At 45.6% G+C, this 27,096-nt stretch overlaps 1 protein-coding gene across 3 annotated transcripts in view; it reads left to right on the top strand.

The window, feature by feature from the left end:
• The window catches only part of LOC137623293 (uncharacterized), a 125,245-nt gene that overhangs the window by 72,478 nt on the left and 25,671 nt on the right, over positions 1-27,096 (top strand). For 2 of the 3 annotated variants that reach the window (XM_068354077.1, XM_068354075.1), the window contains exon 5: positions 20,048-20,236. In XM_068354077.1, the coding sequence (XP_068210178.1) occupies positions 20,048-20,236 (189 nt within the window). The remainder of the gene's footprint in view (positions 1-20,047; positions 20,237-27,096) is intronic. The other variant, XM_068354076.1, reaches the window with a different exon arrangement.

Here is a 27,096-nt window from a genome sequence, read left to right as displayed (position 1 = left end):
ATAGAAGCTGCGCAGGTCACGTTGGTCAGCGAAACTCTGTATTTCTGCAGCTTTTCTTTGCCACCAGGTGTTCTGGGCTTCACGGATACCTCTTTGGCAACCAGCTTCAGCCACCTTGTGAGCACATTTGTTAGCTGCTGTTGGTTGGTTTTCCAAAGTCAGGCGTGCTTGTCGTTTGGTTTCAATGAGAAGAGAGATGGTAGCATCATTCTCATCAAACCAATCCTGCCGTTTCTTGGTGGTGAAGCCTAGTGTTTCCTCCGCGGCACGGGCCATGGCGTTTCTGAGGGTGGTCCAGTGGTGCTCGACAGTGGCCTGACCCACAGGGTCTGCGAGGTATTGTTCGCAGGCCTCCTTGTAGTTCTGTGCCACCTGTGGGTTGCGGAGCTTACTACAATCAAAGCGTTGGTGTGGTACGCTGTCAGGTGCCCTTCTGGGTGGTCGTAGGGTCGTCACGGAGAGTCGGGAGATGAGGAGTCTGTGGTCCGTCCAGCAGTCGTCCGCTCCAGGCATGGATCGGGTGATGCGGACGTCTCCTCGGTCTCTGGCTCTGGTCAGGACGTAGTCCAGGGTGTGCCAGTGTTTAGACCGTGGGTGTCTCCATGTGGTCTTTTGTCGCTTTGATAACTGGAAGATGGTTTTGGTTACCACAAGTTGGTGTTCTGCACACAGACCCAGTAGGAGTTGGCCATTGGCGTTGCAATTTCCAATGCCATGGCGGCCGATGATTCCCTCCCACAGGCGATGGTCTTTGCCTATTCGGGCATTAAAGTCGCCAAGCACAACGAGCTTGTCATTGGCGGGCACTGCCTGGATGGTGCGGTCGAGCTGGATGTAGAAGGCAGCCTTGTTATCATCGGTTGAGGTCATAGTCGGGGCGTAGACAGAGATCAGGGTGAGATGTCTGTCCCGCGTGATGGGGATGCGGACAGTCATCAGGCGCTCACTGATGGCCTTGGGAGCGAGGTTGTGCTGCTGCACTAGCTGGGAACGGATGGCGAAGCCGACACCGTGGATGCGAGGCTCCTCTAGGGCCTTGCCTTTCCAGAAGATGGTGTAGCTTGTTCCAACTTCCCTGATGTTGCCCTCTTCGGGTAGTCTGGTCTCGCTAAGAGCCACCACATCAACATTGAAGCGGGCTAGCTCCTTGCAGACGAGGGCTGTACGTCGCTCCGGGCGGTTGGTGTTCGTCACGTCTTGGAGGGTGCGGATGTTCCACGCACCTAAGGTTAATATTTTTTTCTTGTTATTTCGACTGCATTAGTGGGATGTCCGCCAGCCGCGGTGAGCTGACCAGACGGGTTTGCCGTGTCCGATGTTTACCCCACCTTTTCTAGGGGCCTCCCCATGTGGGGTGGGCTGCGGTGTTCTCAATAGGCCAGCCCAGTCACGGGTCCAGCTGCCGAACTCTGGTGTCACGGCACCGTCACCAGAGAGCGACTGAATCTTAGACTCGCCGCCTGAGTGCAGTCGTGGGCTAAGGGCTTCCAGCTATCCAGGCCTGCCCCCTTCACCTACAGTGCTGTCGCCTCAGGACTTGCTGGTGGTGGTGATGATGATGATGGTGAGAAAGAGATGAAGAAGGGTGGAGGAAACGACAGAATGCCAGTAGCTAGGTATTTTGTTTTGGGTGGTCGTGGCTTTGCAATGGCCACGCACACACACTTGGCCCACATCATTTTCACCGCGGCTCAAGACATATGAGACAGGCGGCTTCTCCGATGTTGGTTGCATCGGGCTGCCGGGTTCTTGTTATGTCAAGGCCCGCCTTGTTGCCTGCCCGACAGGCATTGCCCTCTTCTGCCGGTGCTGGGAAGCTCCGCCGTTGGGGTCTTGTTTGGTTTGATTTTGGAGTTTTCCTTCTCCTAGCCTTTGCCTATCTTAAAATAAAGGAGAAGGCCTATAGGGGTCCAGTCTTGGTCTGGTCTCTCAGAACTGGCCTTAGCGGTATGGTTGAGCCTGCCAGGGTGGATAAACTACCCCTCCGCCATTGCCCAGCCCATCATTGGGACACTCAAGCCCCTCTACTGCAGCAAAGTGTTGATAGTATACAACATTTAAAAAAAATTACAGTATATTAGAAAATTTTGTCAAAATCTTCAAATTTCAGAGTGGCACTAATCATTTCCTCCCTCTCAGGAAGAAAAATGTTTTCTGAATACGTTGTACGTATAATTCCCTTAACAAGTTACACTCGTTATTCCATTTGGTCATTTATTTGAAATGAATGTCTATCAGAGTGTAATTCCGTCTTATTTCGCCCTGCAATTAGCACAATAAATATGGCGAAAAATCCATATTTGGGTGAGATAGCCATGTCGTCCTGATGGACCCGCCCTCCTTTTACATAGAAAAGGCATAGGCAAAATCCCTCCCGAAAACTACTATATCTGTAGCACCATGCTCAATGCTACAAGGAATGAGTGCCATCTTGGATACTTGTAATAGTACAGGAGGAAGGTTAACCTTGATAACGGCTCCCCTTCTATTTTCGCCACTTTTCCCTCTCAAAACGAAAACGCTATTTGGGGTGAAGATTGCTATGTGTCATATCAAGATATACGTCCCCTGATATGCGATATCCTTAAGTGAAATTTTAAGGATATTCGCACCAGGAGTTAGAATTCTGGAGACCTGAAGGTCAATTCTCTGGGAATATCACTGTAGCCAAATATCCCTTAGAAAGCTACCTATTGGAACCTTCCATGAGGACGACATGGTTATCTCACCCAAAAATAGATTTTTCGCTTCGCTTCAAAATCCGTTTTACTGGCGAGGAAAGATGAAGGATACATGTTGCCAAGTATAAATGACAAGCTGTAGCTACCAGGGAAAAATCAATGTTCATAAATAAAAAAAGTATATATATATATATATATATATATATATATATATATATATATATATATATATATATATATATATATATATATATATATATATATATATAAGGGATTTTGACGTAGGAAAAATCTATTTCTGGGCGAGGGACCTGTGCCGCCCAGTGAATAAGCTCCATTTAGCACTTATTCTTAGGTAATTTACTGCTAAATATACCAGAGAAAAAATGTAAAGGAGTGCTAGGTTAACTAGCTCGCTCACCTATTGGTGTCGGTATAAAATTGGGCGTATAATCCAGAGGTCCCGCACTATTTAGATTCATCCACGACAGAAACCCCAATAGAGGAGAGCCGTTCAACCTCACTCGGTACTACTAACACTGCATCCGCTCAGAACCCAACTCCTTAGCATCCAAAGTTTGGGGACTCCAAGGGAGAGGAGCTGGGAGGGTTCACTGGGCGGCACAGGTCCCTCGCCCAGAAATAGATTTTTCCTACGTCAAAATCCCTTTTCTGGGCTCGAACCTGTGCCGCCCAGTGAATCTATACAAGAGAATATGTCACCAAACTTGCAAAATAAAGGAAAAAACATAAGCGTAAGGGAAATACAGGATGCTTTAATCAGAGATGAGTACCAAAAAACAATTATAAGGGTATCTTAAATATGAACATAAATCCACTTGGTGGACAATTGACAAATAAGGTAGGTATAATAATGCCGTGAGTGATAATATATACAGATACTCAGGAGTTTTAAAAATTTACAAATATAATAACAGTATTCAGGTGCGAGACCAACGAATACAATAGGGTATAAATGAGGCAGGTAAGAGGGAGAGATAAAGAGACAAGGCATTAACCTGTGAGTTACCTGGGAGTAACTACGCTCCCTGCAGCTACTGTAGAAAATTTTATGGCTTCCAAATGTTTAAGGTAGTGTTTCTTGAACACTGACGGTGATTTCCACCCTGTATACCTGGAAAGGTCCGTAAAATTCATGTGGTGAAAAAAGTTCACCGAAGTAGCAACCACTCTGATATCATGTGCAAGAGGAAAAGAGTCAGGGCTAGCTTGTTTAATAAAATACAAAATTTGTTGCCTGATCCCTTTAATAGTAATGGTACCGCCTTGTTCTCTAACGAATAGAGGCCCCGAGGAGTTAGAGGAGGTCCGGGATAAATAAGACCTAAGAGTAGTAACAGGGCACAGAGACGGGTCTTGCGTGAGGGGAACAATTTTCCAGGAGGACCATCTGTTCTGAGGGTCTTCGTTCTTAGCCAAAAAGAATTTGTTAGGTGAAAGAAGGACCTCTCCCAAAGGCAGGAACTCAATATGACCCGGGTCTCTCGACACAGCTGCCAGTTCAGAAATTCTTGCCCCGGAAGCCAAGCTCACCAGGAAAAGTGTTTTCCTGAGAAGGGGAATGTAATCACAAGAACTGTTAAGGGTATCAGAAGCCAATTTGAGTACATCATTAAGGAACCAGGTCACCGGGGTAGGACGAGTAACCGGTTTCAGTCTGGCACAGGCTTTCGGAATTGAAGCTAACAAAGAGTCGGTTAAGTCTATGTTAAAACCCACTAGGAAGATCTTTTTCAAAGCAGATTTAATAGTGGTGATAGTATTGGCTGCCAGACCTGATTCTAATAAAGATCTAAAGAAAGTGACTGTAAGGTTCAAGTTCATACAGTTCACGTCTGAGTCTATCAAAAATTTTGCCAACTTTTTAACTGCAGAGTCATACTGGTGGATGGTGGAATCCCGTTTATCCGATTCTAGGAACAGGGTGTTTTGAGGATCAATATTGGCACCATGCATGGCCGCAAACTTCATAAAGTCCATAAAGTTAGGGCGCTCTGAATGTTTGAGAAAGCGTACACAACGCGTGTTTGTACTATCTGAGACAGAACCGGATTGGGTATCGGGTGAGGGTATAGTCTCAACTCTCGCAGGAGAGGATACCAGTTGCTCTTGGGCCAGTTGGGTGCGACCAAGGCTACTTGTCCCTTGAAGGACCTCAGCTTGTCTAGAACTTTCAGCAAAAGATTCACCGGGGGAAAGAGATAAATCTTTTCCCAGATGTCCCAATTCTGAGACATGGCGTCTGTGGCGTAAGCCTGAGGGTCTAGATTGGGAGCCACATATACTCTCAATTTGTGGTTGGACTCCGTGGCGAAGAGGTCCACTTGGAGACCGGGAACTTGAGAGAGAATCCACCGAAATGACTTTAGATCGAGTGACCATTCCGATTCTAGAGGGGAGGTCCGGGACAGGGCGTCTGCCACTACATTCCGGACTCCCGCCAGGTGGACAGCTGAAAGATGCCAACGGTTCAAGGCTGCTAGGGAGAATATGGCTACTAGAACATGGTTCAGAGGCCCTGACTTTGACCCGCCTCTGTTGAGGCAGCGGACCACCACTTCGCTGTCGAGGACCAGACGAAGGTGTTGTCTCTTGGGAAGAGCGAGACGTTTCAGGGTTAGAAGAACTGCCATGGCCTCCAGCACATTGATGTGAAATTGGCGGAACAAGGGGGACCAAAGACCTTGAACTTTCCTGAGCTGAGAATAGCCGCCCCAAACTGATAAGGATGCTTCCGTGTGAATGATTAACTTCGGAGGTGGAAATCGAAGGGGAACTGACTTTGACAGACTGTTTGCTCTTGTCCAAGGAAGAAGTCTTTCCCGTAGAATGGGAGGAAGGCGGACTTTCCTGTCCCGGAGCTTCCGGTTCGCCCTCGAACGCCAGACACGATTGATATCTTTCAATTTTGCCTTCAGAAGAAGATCCATCACTGAGGCAAACTGAAGGGACCCCAGAATCCTCTCTTGGAGTCGTCTGGAACTTACTTTGTCTTTGAGAAAGCGTTTGGTGTTCCTTGCAATCTCTAACCTCTTGGGTTTGGGAAGACACAGAGTATGAGATATAAGATCCCATTGCAGGCCGAGCCATTGGAACTTCGATTTTGGAAGAAGACGGGACTTCTTGAAGTTGATCTGGAAGCCTAGAGATTGAAGTTAATGGATGACTTTGTGAGTGGCTTTTAGGCAATTTTGGGAGGTGTCTGACCAAATGAGCCAGTCATCCAGATAGGCTACTACTTGAATCCCTTGATTTCTGAGTTCCTGAACAGCGACTTCTGCTAACTTTGTGAAGATCCTTGGGGCGATGTTGAGCCCGAAAGGCATCACCTTGAAGGAATAACTTTTGTCCCCTAAGCGAAAGCCTAGATACGGACGGAAGTGTCTCGCTATCGGGACGTGATAATAGGCGTCTGTAAGATCGATAGAGGTGGTGACGGCCCCACGGGGAAGTAAGGTCCGCACCTGCGAGACGGTAAGCATTCGAAACTTGTCGCATTGAATGGACAAGTTGAGAAGGGATAGGTCTAGAATCACTCTTCTCTTGTCTGAATCCTTCTTCGGGACACTGAACAGCCGACCTTGAAACTTCAGGTGTTTCGTTTCTTGTATGGCGTTCTTTTGTAAAAGATCCTGGACAAATTCGACCAGGTCCGGAGTGGAATGTTGATGAAATTTGTTCAGAGGAGGAGGTCCTTGAATCCAACTCCACCCCAGTCCCTTGGAGATGATACTGAAAGCCCAGGGACTGAACCTCCATTTGTTGCGGAAGGCATAGAGCCTCCCCCCTACCTGCTGCACCTCAGTATTGGTTTGAGGAGTTGCCTCCACGTCCGCCTCGGAAATTCTTTCCCCTGCGAAAGGCTCTTCCCCTGCCTTTGTTCTGGTTAGAACCACGGTGGTAGCCTCTACCTCTACCATAACTCTGGGAAGAGCTATGAGCCTCATAAGACTGGTTAAAGGCAGGAGAAGTGGCGTAGGCACCGGAAAGCTGGCTCTTAGGGAGCAGAACGGTGACATAGTCGTCCGAAGGAGCCTGAGAGGTGGAAGGCTGTGCAGGGGCAACAGGAGATGGGGGAAGAGGCAGCCGGAAATTGGACGAACCACTCTGCTGTTGCCTGAACTGGGTGGAGGTATATGGACGAAGCTTCTTCCTACCCCGGGCTTGGTAATTTGCAGGGTCATATTTACGTTTAGGAGTCAAACCCCAACGGGCTTTAAGGCTCTGGTTGACTCTAGTGGCCTCCGTCAAGACTTCCTCTACAAGAACCTCAGGGAAGAGATTTGGACCCCAAACAGGAGGACCGGATAAGCTTATTAGGTTCATGCCTAATAGTCGCCTCTGCCAGGACATGTTTGCGACACCTGCGTTTAGCAGTAGCGAAGTCATACAGGTCATAGTATAATGACTGCAACGTAGCCTTGTTGAGAGACTTAAAAATACTCTCAGTATCGTAAGTCAAGGCTATCGACTCCGTGGAAGTGGCCAAGTTCAGAGTACGGCCAACGCGTAGGCGGGAATCATACTCCTGTTTAATGAGGGATTCCGGGAGACGGGGAAGCCGCTCACTAAACATTACTGAAGCACAGTCTGCTGCTAGCTTGCCAGAGGTAAAGGTGGTATGGACGTTGTCCCAACACTCAATGCCTGAAGGAAGAAGGAGGGAGATTGGATCCACCTCTCGGATGGGAGGCAAGGGCTTCTCCTCCAGAGCATATTGGAAGGCAAGCTCTGCTACCTTATTGACACATGGAGTCACGGTGTTTTTGTCCATTAAGAACATTGTGAAGGAGCTCTTATAAGGCGTCAACATGGTGTTGGTGCAGCCGATGTCATTCAGGAATCTGGCCCACACCGATTGGGCTTGCTCTTTAGGGAAGATGACTGTCTCTTTGGGGACCTTGTCTAACCGAACCAAAGCTTCCTTGGTAAGCCTGGCATAACCATGAAATGGAAATGCCAGACCAGGAGGAAAGAATTCAAAGTCCTCTAGGGGACGAGTGCCAAGACCCTCCAAAGTTAACATTCCGTCTGAGAACGGGGAATGAAGAGCCATACGCCAAGGGTTATTCTTGGCAAACGGCGGGAGCTTAGAGGCATCCGGGATGAGAGAGCTTTGGACTCGCTCCGGAGCACCTTGCTCTAATGCCCCAAGTCTCTGACCGATGTTAGAGAACATTGTGTCCATCTTAGACTGCATCTCTGATACCAACTTAGCCTGCATCTCCGACACGATGCGAAGCATGGCTGATTCGGAAAGGCCCGGGCTAGCAGCCGGAGTGGCGGAATGAACTCCCGGGTCGCGAGACTTTGAGGAGGAGCCAGAAGCCTTAGATGACAGGTTTGTATTCTGCTTAGAACCATGAGAAGCCTTATGAGGCTTACGAGCTTTAGGTAAGGTTCTAGACTTATTCTTGGGGGGAACCGAGTGTGATCGTTGGGACGAATCACGGTCCCCAATAACACCATGAAAGGAAGAGCGATCAGATGAAGAAGAAAGAGAGGGGCTGAGGATAGGAATCTCAGCGCCGGAAACACCTGCCTCACTTACCACCCTACCTGTATCTGGATCATCCAATAACATGGGTTCCACGTCAAGGTTCATAGAGGCAACATTGTCTTCTAAATCTCCGGGGGCGTCCGATGGATCCTGCTCTGGATCAATGAACCCCGCTATGGTGGCATCAATGTGGGCAATGATGGGAGCTGCAACATGCCTAGCCACAGCGGCTGAAGACTTGGCGTTGGGGTAAATCAAGGAACAGTAGTCCTCGGAGAGGACGTACGGCCGCTTGGACTTCACGTTCCGGGCAAAACCACCAACCCACACTTTCAGTGTGGCCCGAGCCGCAGACTTTTGCTCAGGGGATGCCTGAAATAATAGTGGGAATTAAAAAGGGAAGACTCCCAGTGGTCCTTCAAGACCATAGATATCTTACTAAATAGTGTATGTATGCCAAAAAAGGTAAGATAAATAAGAAGGCAACATAGCCAACGGGACTCACCGAGTCAGATCCAAGGGTGGTAACGAGGTCAAAACAGACCACACAGTTATCCGGGTGCCATACCACGACTTCCTCCAGCTGCACTCCGCAGAGGGCGTGAGACCGACAGACGGTATGGCCGCAGGGATGATGTAGAACAGCTGCACAGGCCGTCGTCTGACAATGCACCATCTATAAAAAGAATAGTATATGAGAAACTGTAATTCTCTTAAGTAGGGGTGGGTCCGGAGGACCCGGGCCTAACATAAGCCTAACACAAGATTAGAGCTTAACTGTAATATTCTTAAGTAGGGGCGGGTCCGGAGGACCCGGGCCTAAACATAAGTCTAGCTTAAGACTAAAGTATAGCCATCCATTCCGGTCGAGCCGGGAGCATAAAAAAGGATGCAACAACAAGAAATTAAGACACATGGTGTCTGATTTCCCGGGGCGAGGCTAAGCCCCGGGCCGGGAAATAAAAGTATCCAAAACCAATTCGTATAGGAACTCCGGGATAGTGATCTGTCATATAATCATTATATATAATCATAGGAACTGTTATAAATTAATAGGGGGGCGGAACTGTAGATAAGAACCGCCAACCGAACCCAGAGGGTTTCATATAACATAAACCAGTGTGATAAGTGAATATAAAATAGGGTGCACCGGGATCCAACTCTATTGACCGGTGGCCAACCAGACTAAACAGAGACGAACCCGCCGGGACACCCGGAGGACAAAGTCCATAAACACTGAACTACCCCCTCTAAAAGGAGGGAAGGCAACGGTCCCCTAGGGGAGGGGGGGAGAGAAGCCTAGCCGCCCACCTAGCGAGAGGGGGAGCATGGGGGAGGATCACGTGATACGGAGCAGCAGGGCTACCAACTGACGATCCCCAACCAGACAGATCAAACGGAGTAATAGCACAATATTCATTATAATAGTGATAGCGTTGATAATATAAAATAAACACATAAAAATTTTTTGGGCAAGGCATGCAACATGATAATTAAATCACAAAAGACACACTTGATGGCTTAAAAAATAACATTGCCGCCTAGCAACGAAGGTCGGCAGCCATAACGATAACTAAATGATATCGGCCCAAAAAGTGAACCACGAGGGTTCTAAACGCTAAATAATGAATATCCACAATAAAATTTAATAATAAAAATAATACATATAGTAACACCGCGAGTGAAACTAAAAGCTCTCAAAACAGGAGTACCAACTGTAAGTGGAATTAAGCAAGATCGATATGAACGAAGAGAATAAACTCCTATAATTCAAATATTAAACGATCTAGGTTGCTCAAAACACAGCAAAACCAAGCTTGGTACTTAACTTAGACGGTGTCTCCAGGGAAACCGACGAAGAAGCCATAATCCAATGAAAATAAGTGGAAAAACGAGAGCACAACAAAAAAGCGGGTTACAACACAAGACGTGCTAAAAGGAGTTGAGTTCTGAGCGGATGCAGTGTTAGTAGTACCGTGAGAGGTTGAACGGCTCTCCTCTATTGGGGTTTCTGTCGTGGATGAATCTAAATAGTGCGGGACCTCTGGATTATACGCCCAATTTTATACCGACACCAATAGGTGAGCGAGCTAGTTAACCTAGCACTCCTTTACATTTTTTCTCTGGTATATTTAGCAGTAAATTACCTAAGAATAAGTGCTAAATGGAGCTTATTCACTGGGCGGCACAGGTTCGAGCCCAGAAATATATATATATATATATATATATATATATATATATATATATATATATATATATATATATATATATATATATATATCGTCGTCGGCACCCACTCGTGTCCGAGTATTGGGTTCTGTCGTTAGCCATCAGCCTCCTATCTGTGGGGTGGGTGCTTATGCCTGATGTGGCTGTTAAGTCCTAGTCTGTGGTGGAAGGGTCGAGGACAGTGTTCACATGGGAGGGTAGGTGGTGGGCGGGGCTGTTCTAATCGCTCTCTCCCTCTTCTCCTCCTAGCCTCCTCATTTTGTCTCCTCCTCTCCTCGAAGTCCACGGTGCCATGGTGTACTGTACTCCTCCAAGTTTTCCTGTCCCTGGCTGTTTCTTCCCATGAGGAAGGATTGATGTCAGTTAGAGCCAGGGTGCGCTTTAGTTGATCTTTATACCGCATTTTCGGGGCTCCTCGTGGTCTGGTGCCCTGGGTCAGTTCTCCGTAGAATATTTTCTTTGGGAGCCTAGATGGATCCATCCTATGCACGTGTCCTATCCAGCGGAGGCGGTGGTGGATGATGGTGGCCTCCACGCTGGTCAGCGAGGCACGTTCTAAAACTTCAATGTTGGTGGTGTGGCTCTCCCAGGGGATTTTCAAGATCTGCCTCAGTTTCATTTGTTGGAAGCGTTCTAGGTTTTTAAGATCGTTTTTATATAGCGTCCATGTTTCACATGCATACAAGAGCGTGGAGAGGACTACTGCCTTGAACACTATTATTTTGGTGGTCATTGACAGTGCGTGGTTGTTAAATATGCGGCAGTTGAGTCGGCCAAAGGCGGAGTGGGCTGCCCTGATCCTGTTCTCCACGTCCTTTTTGCTTGTGGGAGCAGATGTTAGGATGCTCCCTAGGTAGGAGAACTGGTCCACCTGTTCTAACGGTTGGTCATTCACTGTGGTATTGAAGTTGGGGAGCATCAGTCCTGGTGGATGTTGGACGAGGGTCTTGGTTTTGTCTGTGTTGACTTGCATCCCAAAACGTTCGTAGGCAGAGTTGTATGCATCAGCTAACGACTGCAGGTCCTCTGCCGTCTGACCTGGGGTGGCATTGTCGTCAGCATACTGCAGTTCTCGCACTGCACACAAGGTGGTCTTGGTTCTGGCGCGGAGTCTAGCGAGGTTGAAAGCGCCTCCATCCATGCGGAAACATAGGTCGACTGAGGGTGTGTCTGGGGGAATCTCGTTGGGCATTGCTGCGGTGTATAGCGAGAAACACGTTGGGGCCAGAACACAGCCCTGCTTCAGGCCGCCGTTGATGGGGAATGGGTCTGAAAGAGAGTTCTGGTGGCAGACTCTCCCAACCATTCCGTCATTGGGGGCATGCACCAGCTTGACAAAATCAGGTGGGCAGCCATATCTTTTGAGGACAGCCCACATGGCAGGTCAAGGTACTTTGTCGAAGGCCTTTTTCAAATCCCAGAAGATGAACATTATGGGCTGTTGTTGTTCGAGGCTCTTCTCTTGTAGTTGTCGCGCACAGAAGATCATGTCTGTGGTCCCGCAGGAAGGTCGAAAGCCGCACTGGGACTCTGGCAGGACGTCTTCTGCAAGAATAAGGAGGCGGTCAAGGAGAATGCGAGCGAAAATCTTACTCGCGATGCTTAGTAGTGATATTCCCCGGTAGTTGTTACAGTTCTCCCTCTCTCCCTTCTTGAAGATGGTAATGATGTTTGCATCGCGGAAGTCACTGGGGGGGTCTTGGTCTCCCATATTTTCAGTATAAGGAGCATCAAACGGTTCCTCAAGCCGGGGCCACCGTGAGTGAGGAGCTCCAACGGGATGTTGTCTGGCCCTGGGGCTTTGCCGGGCTTCATGCGCTGCAGGGCCTTGTTGAAGTCATGGATGGAGGGTGGTAGTGCCATCCAGTGACGGACGGGATGCTGCGGGGTCATTCGCAGGAGATCGTCTGGGGTGTCTGCTTGGTCATTGAGGAGGTTCTCAAAGTGAGACCTCCACCTGGCCAGGATGCCCTCGCTGTCGGTGATGGTCGTGGCCCCATCCGCGTCCTTCAGGCTGCCCACTGATGACCGTGTGGGACCGAATATTTCCTTTGTTGCTGCATAGAAGCTGCGCAGGTCACGTTGGTCAGCGAAACTCTGTATTTCTGCAGCTTTTCTTTGCCAGCAGGTGTTCTGGGCTTCACGGATGTGTGTATGTGTGTGTATGTATGTATGTTTGATTTTTCAATATTAAACTTACCCGATAATCATGTAGCTGTCAACTCCGTTGCCCGACAGAATTCTACGGGAGGGATACGCCAGCTATCACTATACTAGAAGGGGGTGTACTCACAAGCGCCACCTGTGGCCAGGTACTACAGTACTTGTTGTTGACGCCACCTCACTTTTTCCTCTGTCGTGCTTCCGGCAAGACGTTCTTGGATACGCTTATGATTTTGGAGTATTGTTCACGGTTTGGTGAAGTATTTCTCTAAAATTTGCAGCTATTCGCTATACTGGAAACTTCTATATTAGCTTAGTTAGCTTTTGGAATTAATTTGATTAATTATGGTGACGAAGAGAGTATGAACTCTCTTTCACCTTTAAATGGCCGACCCTTCCCTTAGACGGAAGTGTTGGTGTCTAAGAGAGTATAGACTCTCTTTCTTAATTTTGCTTAACAAAAGTTATAGATTTATTTTATATCTCTCTGCCTCTTATAGGCCTCTTCGATTAACTTCCTTTTATTATAAACTTATTAAAATTAATTTTTATATTTGTTTATATTCGACCTTCCTAATAGTAGGCGGTCTTTTCTTGGTACCGAAGTTAATTAACATTGAGCCCGTCATTTCGGTTTTACCTGTTAACATATTATGCTATTTTAATGTCTTTGAAAGAATTTCTTTGATAGTCTCGTACTGTTTTCAAAGTTGAACTAACGTTTTGTTTTGTCTCTGCAGTTGTTGACGTTCAGAACGTTCAACTTGCGCTCTATCGTTACGATAGAGAAAGAATTTTCACGGTTTCACGTTGCAGTAAGAGTAACCGTGTCTAGCGTTTTGTTCATTCTTTCTTAACTTAATGGTTTTAATCCTAATAAAGGAACTTTTCATTTTGGGAAATATTTCAGTTTTTTCCTTTAACAATAATATGTTTTAACGATATATATGGTTGGGCTCTTCTCTCAGGTTCTAAGTCAAGAGAGAGAGAGAGAGAGAGATAGAGACGGAGGGAGAAAGAGGAGGATAAACGTTTCATTCAAGCGAGTAACGTTGTTATCGTTTTTGCTCTTCTCCCTAGTCTCTTTAGGGGAAGAAGGTAAACGTTTCTAGAGTGATCTAGTGTTTAGTCTCTTTCCAGCCACTGAATTATTTATCTTTCATTAGATTTTTCTGTTACATTGTAATTCTGTTTTCGCAATTACTAACTTTTGAGAAAGGATAGAATTGCGTGTTTCAGGTACAAACCACTTAAAGTTTCGAGTTCAGTGAAATAAGTGCAAACAGAAAATCAAAGTGATAAGTGATTAGCGCAAAGTGTGTCAGTGTTGTGCGTGAGGGTACTTCTGTGCGCGCCAGTCGTCCTCCCAGTCCGGGACCTCTTGCAAGCTCCCAAGCCCAGGGGAGAAGCAATGTCGAAGGGCATAAGGGTTCAGCAGGCCTTGATCGGCGCACAGAAGTATCCTCGGTGGTTGCGGGCGTGTCTTACCGAGACCGTCACTCCCACCCGCAGACGATTGAGCCCTTATTTTGCTCGTCTGCAGAAGAAATTTAGGGGAGAAAACGCTGGTCTCAGGTCTCAAGACCTCTTAAACGTAAAGTCCAGACCTATGCCAGACGTACGAAGTTAGAGTTCAACAACCCGGATGCAGTCATTGGGTTAGCTCTGACTCGCCGCAGTCATCAGTTGAATGCACTCCGCCTAAGAGGAGTAAGGTTCTGCCGCAACAGATCTCTGCTGTTAAGGCTTTACCTCAGCAGACCTTAGTGTCTGCCGACCCCAAGTTGACTCTACTGCAGTCCATGCAGTCACAACTTTCGGTCTTGATGCGTGAGTGTCGGGCTGAGAAGGTTGCGCCTCCGCCTGCGCTCGCTCCGCCTGCGCTCGCTCCGCCTGACCGCAGTACCGCCTGCCAGGCGTACGATGTTGAGCCACGTTATGAGTTTACTGATCCCAGTGGTGTGCAGCTCCCTCCGCCTTCCTTAAGGCAACCTCAGCAATGGGAACAGGAGGCTTATACCTCTCTTCCTCCGCTTCCACTTGCTGTTCCACCAGTGAGGCAACACTCGCTTGAGGTACAACAACCTCTCCCATCCATGAGTCAGTCTCCTCAGCTCTCGCTGCAGCGAGCTCAACCCTCCTCAAGGCAAGCACCTCAACACCTTAGCCTTGCGCCTCAGGAGCCTCAACTTGCGAGACTTTTACTGCGTTCTGCGCAGCCACTACCTTTTCGCTCTCAGCTCACACCGCAGGAACCTCAACTCGTTCCTCAGGAACTTGCTACTGCGCATCCGCCAACCACTCAGCAAGCGCAACCCTTGAGTTCAGCCACTCATGCCAGGAGTCAGCCTCCTCCACCCATGCGCCTACCTTCTGCTACTTCTTTTGATCAGCCTTTGCAGACTGAGCCTCAGGTGTTCCCTCAACAGAGTCTTGAAGAGGAAACCACAACTATTGTTGTTCCAGCTCGTTCTGACTCTGCTGTTCAGCATACCTTACCTCCATTTTCAAACATTATGATAATGGAGGTTATTTGTATTACTTATAAAAATATATTTGTATTCCTTGCAATATATTTTTAACAATATCGCAAAATATGGCAAAAATATGAATCATGAGTTATGAATGTAAGGTAAATATTATGTTGATATTAAAACCCCATGCAAGCATGCATAAAGCACTCTAGCACTGGTCATGGAATTTCTGAGAAATGTTAAACGCCATGCACACGCTCTGCTTACCTTACAGCATGCTCTACATACAGCATGCTCTGCTTACAGCATGCTCTGCATACAACATGCTCTGCATACAGCATGCTCTGCATTCAGCATGCTCTGCATACAACATGCTCTACATACAGCATGCTCTGCATACAGCATGCTCTGCATACAACATGCTCTGCATACAGCATGCTCTGCATTCAGCATGCTCTGCATACAACATGCTCTGCATACAGCATGCTCTGCATTCAGCATGCTCTGCATACAACATGCTCTACATACAGCATGCTCTGCATACAGCATACTCTGCATACAACATGCTCTGCATACCTTACCGCATGCTTCTCAGTCACACATCTTTGGTTGTTGCCAACTCACTAGACTGTCAAGCAGTTTCATAACGTTGCCTTCTAGTCTGCTGCTTTTGCACCAGTGAAACCCTCACTGAGAGAACTTAGCTTTTCTAGGATATGGTCCCTGTAGATGAGAAAGTTCTTTTCTCCCTCCTTCTGATATTCCCTTGAGGACTCTGTCATTTGGAGGGAGCCTTTAGCTACGTAGCCTCCTATGGACTTTTATTTAAGCATAACATGCTTCCAGGGAAGGTAATGGTTCCACTTCAGTCGCTAATCCCGTCTGTTACCACACCTGCTCCCATAGACCTTGAGCTGTGTTGCAAGACATGCAGTCCAAGCTTAGTCCTTGTTAGAGGATTTTTTGTTTACGGAGTCAATGTGTCACGGGGAAGACGTTCAACAACCAGCAGAAGTGACTTGTTGTGACGCAGTGCGGCAACCTCAGCAACCCGATAAGGAGTTGTCTGTACGACCCAGACAGTCTAGACAGATTCGGGTTGTCACTGTACTTCCTCGCTTGCCCATGGTTGACAGTTCACAGACTGTGCAGCAGTACCATGATCTTGTGTCCGGCTCCGTCAGACGACTGGCTTTTAAGAGCTCCCACAAGTCGTCGCTGTCTGGAGATTTTCAAATGGACTATGGATCTGACCAAGGAACTGGGCCTCCTGGTCAATTTTGAGGAGTCTCAGCTCGTCCCATCCCAGACCATTGTCTCCTTGGGTATGGATCTTCAGAGTCGAGCTTTTCGGGCTTTTCCGTCGGCCCCAAGGATCTTCCAAGCCCTAGAATGCATCCAGAGCATGCTGAGAAGGAACCGATGCTCAGTCAGGTAGTGGATGAGTCTAACAGGGACACTTTCATCGCTGGCCCTGTTCATCGTGTTAGGGAGACTCCACCTCCCCCCCCTTCAGTATCATCTAGCTGCTCACTGGATAAAGGACATGACGCTAGAGACGGTCTCAGTTCCTGTTTCCGAAGAGAGGAGGTCTTCTCTCTCGTGGTGTAAGAACAGCTTTCTTCTCAAGGAAGTCTACCTTTGGCTGTTCAGAAACACGACCGCCGTCTCCTCTCGGACGCATCAGACACGGGCTGGGGTGCGACTTTGGACGGACAAGAATGCTCGGGAACATGGAATCAGGAGCAAAGGACACTTCACATCAATTGCAAGGAGTTGTTGGCGGGTATTCTGGCCTTGATAAACTTCAAGTCCCTCCAGCTTAACAAAGTGGTGGAGGTGGACTCTGACAACACCACAGCCCTGGCTTACATCTTCAAGCAGGGAGGGACTCTTTCGTGGAAGTTGTTCTAGATCGCAAGGGACCTACTCATCTGGTCTAAAGATCGAAAGCTAACTGGTAACGAGGTTCATTCAGGGCGGTATGAATGTCATGGCAGATCACCTCAGCCGGAAGGGTCAGGTCATCCCCACAGAGTGGACCCTTCTCAAGAATGTTTGCAGCAGACTTTGGGCCCTGTGGGGTCAGCCAACCATAGATCTGTTCGCTACCTCGATAACCTAGAGACTCCTGTTGTATTGTTCTCCGATTCCAGACCCAGCAGCAGTTCACGTGGATGCTTTCTGCTGGATTGGTTCCATCTCGACCTGTATGCATTCCCGCCGTTCAAGATTGTCAACAGGGTACTTCAGAAGTTCTCCTCTCACAAAGGGACACGGCTGACGTTGGTTGGCTCCGCTCTGGCCCGCGAGAGAATGGTTCTTAGAGGTACTGCAATGGCTGGTCGACATTCCCAGGACTCTTCCTCTAGGAGTGAACCTTCTAAGTCTACCTCACGTAAAGAAGGTACACCCAATCCTCCACGCTCTTCGTCTGACTGCCTTCAGACTTTCGAAAGACTCTCAAGAGCTAGGGGCTTTTCGAAGGAGGCAGCCAGAGCGATTGCCAAAGCAAGGAGAACATCCACTCTCAGAATCTATCAGTCTCAAGGGGAAGTCTTCCGTAGCTGGTACAAGACCAATGCAGTTTCCTCAACCAGTACCACTGTAACCCAGATTGCTGACTTCCTGTTATATCTAAGGAAAGTAAGATCCCTTTCAGCTCCTACGATCAAGGGTTACAGAAGTATGTTGGCAGCGGTTTTCCGCCACAGAGGCTTGGATCTTTCCACCAACAAAGATCTACAGGACCTCCCTAGGTCTTTTGAGACCTCAAAGGAACGTCGGTTGTCCACTCCAGGCTGGAATCTAGACGTGGTCCTAAGGTTCCTTATGTCATCAAGATTTGAACCTCTCCAATCAGCCTTTTTTTAGGACCTCACATTAAAAACTCTTTTCCTCGTGTGCTTGACAACAGCTAAAAGAGTAAGTGAGATCCACGCCTTCAGCAGGATCATTGTTTTCACATCTGAAACGGCTACATGTTCCTTGCAGCTCGGTTTTTTCTAAACGAGCTTCCTTCACGTCCTTGGCCTAAGTCGTTCGAGATCCCAAGCCTGTCCAACTTGGTGGGGAATGAACTGAAGAGAGTACTTTGCCCAGTTAGAGCTCTTAGGTACTATCTAAAAAGGTCTTAACCTTTACAAGGACAATCAGAAGCCTTATAGTGTGCTATCAAGAAACCTTCTTTTCCAAGTTATAAGAACTCAGTTTCTTACTATTCAGGCTTCTGATTAGAGAAACACATTCTCATCTGAAGGAAGAAGACCTTGCTTTGCTGAAGGTAAGGACACATGAAGTGGGAGCTGTGGCTACTTCAGTGGCCTTCAAACAGAGCCATTCTCTGCAGAGTGTTATGGATGCAACCTATTGGAGAAGCAAGTCAGTGTTCGCATCATTCTATCTCAAAGATGTCCAGTCTCTTTACGAGTACTGCTACACCCTGGGACCATTCGTAGCAACGAATGCAGTAGTAGGCGAGGGCTCAGCCACTACATTCCCATAATCCCATAACCTTTTAACCTTTCTCTTGAATACTTTTTATGGGTTGTACGGTCGGCTAAGAAGCCTTCCACATCCTTGTTGATTTGGCGGGTGGTCAATTCTTTCTTGAGAAGCGCCGAGGTTAAAGGTTGTGATGAGGTCCTTTAGTATGGGTTGCAGCCCTGTATACTTTAGCACCTTTGAGTTGATTCAGCCTTCCAAGAGGAACGCTGCGCTCAGTAAGGAAGACGATCTTATTAAAGGCAGAGTAACGGTTCAAGTCGACTTCCTTACCAGGTACTTATTATTTCATTGTTATTGTGGATAACTGATTATATGAAATACGGGATACTTAGCTATCCTTTAGTCTTGTACACTGGTTTTTCACCCACCCCCCTGGGTGTGAATCAGCTACATGATTATCGGGTAAGTTTAATATTGAAAAATGTTATTTTCATTAGTAAAATAAATTTTTGAATATACTTACCCGATAATCATGATTTAATTGACCCACCCTTCCTCCCCATAGAGAACCAGTGGACCGAGGAAAAAGTGAGGTGGCGTCAACAACAAGTACTGTAGTACCTGGCCACAGGTGGCGCTTGTGAGTACACCCCCTTCTAGTATAGTGATAGCTGGCGTATCCCTCCCGTAGAATTCTGTCGGGCAACGGAGTTGACAGCTACATGATTATTGGGTAAGTATATTCAAAAATTTATTTTACTAATGAAAATAACATTTTTCATAGAAACTTATTTTATATTGCAAGTTCCCGCACCTTTGCCCCACTAGTTTTCTCACAGCTAATAGATCAGGCAAAAAAAAAGTTAGCAAACATGTGGCTGAATGAGACCACAGAATCCTTTCACATACTCCATGATACTTATTTTTTTTTTTTTTTACTTTTAGGACTATCTCGGTCATCTGGGACAACTTTCTGTCTCAAAGTAGAAATAATAAGTAATGGTTGTATGAAAACATTATTTTGATGAAACTTTCTTGTGTCATATTGCTAATATCTACCTGTAGATATTAGCAATGTGACTTACTGAATAATATTGTAATGTTAAATTTCATAATCAAGTTATTAACATTGAGGTTTTTCTTTCATGAAAGATACATTTGCAATGGTTTACCTTACTGTTAAAACAATTAGTAGTGATGTTGCAAGTGATGTATTGTTAATAAGTTTATGAAAGTATTTTATATTTTATTTTTTCTGTGGGTTCAATCAGAGTAAAATGTTTTAAATTATTTTTTATTGAAGGTTGCATTTCTTATTTTTACTTGGCATTTCTTCGTTTGTTTTTGTATGTTTTTTGAGTTTTAGAACAGGAATCATCACAGGATCATTTAATTCTCATTACAGTAATTGTCTTTAGTCAAATATCCTCTACTGTTGTTTCTTTCCAGTCTTGGTAATAAGCCATATAACATTTCTGATAATTTTCTTAATGAAAAATATTTAATAATTTGTAAATCCCTTATTTCCACAGGTGGTCAATGCAAGGACAATAGGACCTCCCTGCAACTGTCCTTTGAAGTGTTGGGAACGAATGGGCTCAAAAATTGTAGAGATTTTCAATAATTTCTGGGATTTGGGGGATTTTAATCTTCAAAATAGTTATCTTTTTACTTGCCTAAAACTGTGTGATGTGAAGCGTCGGTACACGAAGAAGGTAAATGTAAGGCAATATCTGGATCTTATTTTCTATTTTAGTCATGCATAAGATACTTGATATAGATTGTATATAAATAAGAATTTATTCTAAACAACCCCATAAATCATCTTATACTTACATCCCGATATGTGATGAAGTCTAGGTATGGGCTTTTCTAAATAAAGAGCAAAGAAAATAACCCTTTCTTTTGACACTATCGCCACCTGGACTAGCAAGCATCTTTCACCAACCACCTAGTATTTCTATGAACTTCCCCTGGTATTAATATTGCTTCTCTCGAAGCTAGGTATTTGTCAACGTCTTACCCTAAAACTAAAAGATTGCATGTTTTCTTTCCTTGTAATAGTTCCACTCAGGGAGCTTATTGGAAACTTCCCTGCCTGACGATCTGTTGGATAGAAGTTTGAGATAAGTTCAAGCACTGTAGTGTCTGAGTCATCAACAGCCTTTACCAGGCCCTTCCCAGTCCTAGCTTGATGCAAAGGGGTCTTGAATGCTGATCATGTGTAAATAGTGTCAATCATTAGGTCATTGTCACTGTCACATGCCTCTGCCATTCACGACTAACCTTTAAGCCCCCCTAGTGTAGTTTATGAATCATATGGCAATGTATGGCTGTCTGTCAGTTCTTATGTCATCTTGTCTTTATTCTAATGTCTCTACCTTTGCTCCAGATTGTGTTTTTATGTTAGGGAGTTATATAGACAATTGATTACAATTTATCTAGCAAAGGGGATGTCTTCTAGTTTCGGTATTTCTTCTCCTAGAATATTCCTTTATCAAGGTTCTCTACCTTCCACCTAATAATACCCCTCTCCTCCAGTCCATAGACCAGTAAGTGATTTCAAACTTCAAGAAGCTCTATACAAAACGTCTCTTCAGGAGATGTTTCGAAATCACCAATGGCACAAACCTTACCCTGGGTGAACTTTGGAAGGAGCATTTTGATATTGTGATATGCCTCCAACTCATCAATCAAGCTTGGCAGGAGGTTTAGAAACGTACTTTGAACTCTTCATGGAAGAACCTGTGGCCTGATGACGTCTCCGCATGAGACTTCAAGGGATTCGATGTAGGCCTAGCAGAAGCCGAAGCCAGAATTGCTGACGATCTTGAACTTGTTCCACAACCTGACTTTGAGGAAATCTTTAGACTCGGTAGGTCCCTGGGGCTGGTCTTCAGTGAGGACAACATTAATGAGTTTCTCAAGGAGCACCAAGAGGACCTTATGACAGATGACCTGGAGGAGTTGGAGGCTGTGCAAGTGCACATCGTTCAGGTTACGACTGCGACAACGGTAGAAAGTAAGGAGATTCTAGGTTATATTATAATGGCAGATTTCCTAGAAAACCAACACCCCGAAAAGGTTCACACAGATCATATTCTTTCTCAATGTAATGACGGTTGCCTGAGTTATTACAGGAATATTATAAAAAGCAGGCAGTTACAAGCTTCCGTCGATCGTTATTTTTTAGAGGCCATTTGTAGGTCAAGAGGAAGCTCAAAGTGATCAGAAAAAAACTGAAAAGTGGAAGTGAAGAAGAAATTGAAGAAATTTAGTAAGTTTAAAATGTAAAATGAAAAAAATAAAAAAAATTAGGAAAAGGCAAACAAAAAATTAATTATGTGTTCCGTAAAGTTAAGTATTAATGTTTTCTACCATTTGTTAATGTGTATACTAAGGTTAAATGTTAATGTTTTCTTCCCATTTGTTAATATGGTTCCGAAAGTTAAGTACAGTATTCATGTTTTCTGGTACCCTGTTAATATTTTCTGTCGATTGTTGTCATCCTCTGCTGCCACTTTCACTTTCGGACATTGCCTCACTTAAAAGTTAAGGTTCTGCATTTAAGTTATTTTCCAAAGAGATGGAGCTGGGGGGAGAGTGACTGCTCCCCGCACTCTAGTTTTGGGGTGTTTGAATGTGCGTGGATGTAGTACAATAGTGAGTAAAAGATGTGAGATTGGAAGTATGTTTAGAAGTAGAAGGATGGATGTATTGGCCTTGTGTGAGACAAAGATGAAAGGAAAGGGTGAAGTGATGTTTGGTGAAATGTCTGGTAGAGTGTCTGGGATTGAAAGGGGAAGAGCGAGAGAGGGTGTGGCTTTATTGCTGAGTGAATGGATGACAGGTAAAGTAGTGGAATGGAAGGAGATATCATCTAGGTTAATGTGGGTAAGGGTTAGGTTGGGTAGGGAATGTTGGGCGTTTGTCAGTGCGTATGGGCCAGGTAGTGAGAAAAGTGAAGAAGAGCGGAATGAGTTTTGGAATGAATTAACTAGGTGTGTAGAAGGAATTATGTAGTTGTTATGGGTGACTTAAATGCTAGAGTGGGCGCTGGAGAGGTAGAAGGTGTCATTGGGAAGTATGGCGTACCAGGTGAAAATGAGAGTGGTGAGAGACTGGTAGATATGTGTGTTGAACAAGAGATGGTAATAAGTGCTAGCTTTTTTAAAAAGAAAGATAAAAATAAGTATACATGGGTAAGAGTGGCAAATGGAAGAGTAGTAGAAAGGGCATTAATGGATTATGTGTTGATAACTAAAAGAATGTTTGGAAGATTGAAAGACGTGCACGTGTTTAGGGGTATGGCTAACGGTATGTCTGATCATTTTTTGGTGGAAGGAAAATTGGTTGTAGCAAAAGAGTGGGGGAATAGAGTAGGTGGATGTAAAAGGGAGCTAGTGAGGGTTGAAGAGCTAATAAAACCGGGGGTAAAAAGTAAATATCAGGAAAGGTTGAAAATGGCATATGACGAGGTGAGAGTAAGAGAAACAGGTAATTTAGAGGAGGAGTGGAAGTTAGCAAAAGAAAATTTTGTTGGGATTGCCAGTGATGTATGTGGCAAGAAGGTTGTTGGAGGCAGCATGAGGAAGGGCAGTGAATGGTGGAATGAAGGAGTGAAAGTAAAAGTGGAAGAGAAAAAGAGGGCTTTTGAAGAATGGCTGCAGAGTAATAGTATAGAGAAGTATGAAAAATATAGAGAGAAAAAGGTGGAAGTAAAGCGCAAGGTACGTGAGGCAAAGAGGGCAGCTGACCTGAGGTGGGGTCAGGGACTGGGTCAGTCATATGAAGAGAATAAGAAGAAGTTTTGGAAAGAAGTGAAGAGAGTAAGAAAGGCCGGCGCAAGAATTGAAGAGACAGTGAAAGATGGAAATGGAAGGTTGTTAAAAGGAGAGGAGGCAAGGAAAAGGTGGGCGGAATATTTTGAAAGTTTGCTGAATGTTGAGGATGATAGGGAGGCAGATATAATTGCTGTTCCAGGTGTTGAGGTGCCAGTGATGGGAGATGAGAATGAGAGAGAGATTAAAATAGAGGAAGTGAGGAGAGCACTAGATGAAACGAGAGTAGGAAAAGCATCTGGTATGGATGGTGTGAAAGCTGAGATGTTGAAGGAAGGGGGTGTGACTGTAATTGAATGGTTGGTGAGATTGTTTAATGTGTGTTTTGTGTTGTCAATGGTACCAGTAGATTGGGTCTGTGCATGTATTGTACCACTATATAAGGGTAAGGGAGATGTGCATGAGTGTTGTAATTCAAGAGGTATTAGTTTGTTGAGTGTAGTTGGAAAAGTGTATGGTAGAGTACTGATTAATAGGATTAAGGATAAAACAGAGAATGCAATCTTGGAAGTACAAGGTGGTTTTAGAAGAGGTAGGGGTTGTATGAATCAGATTTTTACAGTTAGGCAGATATGCGAGAAATATTTAGCAAAAGGTAAGGAGGTGTATGTTGCGTTTATGGATCTGGAGAAAGCATATGATAGAGTTGATAGGGAAGCAATGTGGAATGTGATGAGTTTATATGGAGTTGGTGGAAGGTTGTTGCAAGCAGTGAAAAGTTTCTACAAAGGTAGTAAAGCATGTGTTAGAATAGGAAATGAAGTGAGCGATTGGTTTTTGGTGAGAGTGGGGCTGAGACAGGGATGTGTGATGTCGCCGTGGTTGTTTAACTTGTATGTTGATGGAGTGGTGAGAGAGGTGAATGCTCGAGTGCTTGGACGAGGATTAAAACTGGTAGACGAGAATGATCATGAATGGGAGGTAAATCAGTTGTTGTTTGCGGATGATACTGTACTGGTAGCAGACACAGAAGAGAAGCTTGACCGACTAGTGACAGAATTTGGAAGGGTGTGTGAGAGAAGGAAGTTGAGAGTTAATGTGGGTAAGAGTAAGGTTATGAGATGTACGAGAAGGGAAGGTGGTGCAAGGTTGAATGTCATGTTGAATGGAGAGTTACTTGAGGAGGTGGATCAGTTTAAGTACTTGGGGTCTGTTGTTGCAGCAAATGGTGGAGTGGAAGCAGATGTACGTCAGAGAGTCAATGAAGGTTGCAAAGTGTTGGGGGCAGTTAAGGGAGTAGTAAAAAATAGAGGGTTGGGCATGAATGTAAAGAGAGTTCTATATGAGAAAGTGATTGTACCAACTGTGATGTATGGATCGGAGTTGTGGGGAATGAAAGTGATGGAGAGACAGAAATTGAATGTGTTTGAGATGAAGTGTCTGAGGAGTATGGCTGGTGTATCTCGAGTAGATAGGGTCAGGAACGAAGTGGTGAGGGTGAGAACGGGTGTAAGAAATGAGTTAGCGGCTAGAGTGGATATGAATGTGTTGAGGTGGTTTGGCCATGTTGAGAGAATGGGGAATGGCTGTCTGCTAAAGAAGGTGATGAATGCAAGAGTTGATGGGAGAAGTACAAGAGGAAGGCCAAGGTTTGGGTGGATGGATGGTGTGAAGAAAGCTCTGGGTGATAGGAGGATAGATGTGAGAGAGGCAAGAGAGCGTGCTAGAAATAGGAATGAATGGCGAGCGATTGTGACGCAGTTCCGGTAGGCCCTGCTGCTTCCTCCGGTGCCTTAGATGACCGCGGAGGTAGCAGCAGTAGGGGATTCAGCATTATGAAGCTTCATCTGTGGTGGATAATGTGGGAGGTTGGGCTGTGGCACCCTAGCAGTACCAGCTGAACTCGGCTGAGTCCCTGGTTAGGCTGGAGGAACGTAGAGAGTAGAGGTCCCCTTTTTTGTTTTGTTTCTTGTTGATGTCGGCTACCCCCCAAAATTGGGGGAAGTGCCTTTGGTATATGTATGTATCCATTTATTATTGCATTATGTTCTATTAACTACATTTAAAGGTATTAACAGTTAGGTTAGGTATTGAATAATTCATATGTACAATATTTGGTAGTATTTAATTGTGGTTAGTACAGTTAAGCTTTATTATAAAATTTAATGTGTTTTCGTAGGGCTTCGAACGAATAATTTGATTTACATGTAAAACTTCCCTCATTATATGGAGAAATCATGATACTAAAGTCACTCCGGAAAGAATTTTGTGTCTAGAGGTATACTACACAATACATACCTGAGCAGGTATTTAGGTTTGGGTAATGCTGAATTAAAGGAAATGCATTCGCTTCACAAGGGCTCTAACTGGCAGGGTGCCAATTTAGTAGTTAGTAGGCTCTCTTCTCAGAGCTGTTGCTTGTTGCCACTTTCCTTGTCTTTTGCAAGTCGCTTTGTTAACTTCCCCCCCATCCCACCTTTTACTATTGTTTAGTCTTTGGATGGATAATAGGGATATGCGCAAGCATACTGATCTAAGGGCGGTTCCTGATCTTGAAAGGAAATTGTAACAATACATACAAGCTTAACATATTCCATGAATAGGGGTGGCATGCAAAAGTCTATAGTGTTCCTTAATTTTTGCATCCTCCTCTAAGAGCAAGTTGCCCCGTATAATGTACGACATGTGGGAGGATACCTACGGCCTGGATAGAAGAGTGGTGCAAGTCACACAGAGCTTGGGACTGGGAACACAGAGCTCGCTCACATGTATCAGCGCTGGCAGTAGCAGGTTTACCTGCTTTTGATAGGCAGGTTGGTTTCACTGTGGTGTCGTGAGACTGATCCTCCAGTGCCTCAGGTGTGATTGCTTCGCACTGGCCGGCCTCGATCTTGCTCACACTGTTGAGCCAGCTCTACCTGGCGAGGTTACATCGAGCACAAACCACCTTAGTTCGTACTTGCCCACAATCAGCTGAGCTGGTCTTGCCAATGTGGGTAGTGTGCAAGCGGTCCTCTAGCGCAAGGCTCCCATTCCATTCTTGAGACAACAGCGGTGTTCTAGCGAGTCCCATCTGTTGCATGTGGGATTGATGAAGGTCATCAACCTTTGGGCAGAGGTGCTGACCATGAGGACCACTCTACAAGTGTCTGTGACAAATCCTCAGGCTTCTGTACTCGATTCCCTCTTTTCAAGAAGGTGTCTTGAAGCTGGGGACTGGTTTTAAGACTCCAGTCAAAATGGAGACCGCAGCACGATCAGATAAGTGATCAGATTGTTAGACTTCATGGTTACAATGTACCTAGAGAAGGTGTACTTCCAGATCCCAGTCTATCCAGGCTTCGAGAGTACTTTCAGTTCATGGTAGCAAACAAGGTACAAGATACCAGTTCAGGGTGTTAGGCATGGGTCGTCAAATGCCCCACAGGTATTAACCAGTATCATCTTCCTGGTTTCTGCCTTGGCCCCAAACAGATCTCGTTATACCCAGGCTTGAATTTATACAGTCCGAGAGAAAGTGTCCCTGTTAACATGGTCACCTTATGAGGTTGCAAGAGCTAGTTTTCCTGTTTTAAGGCAGTTCTCTTGGCAAGCCTCGGGGGCAAGGACTGGTGGGACACCTAGCCTCCCTCGACCGCCTAGTTCCAAACAGTCAACTTCAGATTTGCTTCATACAGTGGCAACGCAAGGCCTTCTATTCGCAAAACAAGGTCCCTCCTTGAACAATGTTCCAATAGAGGATATCAAAAACAGATCCTGGAGGGTGGCTTTCCAACCCCAAATTTAGTTGGGACGTAGAC

This window comes from Palaemon carinicauda, chromosome 30 (assembly GCF_036898095.1).
Source record: "Palaemon carinicauda isolate YSFRI2023 chromosome 30, ASM3689809v2, whole genome shotgun sequence".
In the NCBI taxonomy this organism is placed as follows: Eukaryota; Metazoa; Arthropoda; class Malacostraca; order Decapoda; family Palaemonidae; genus Palaemon; species Palaemon carinicauda.
This window is presented reverse-complemented; position numbering and strand designations above follow the sequence as displayed.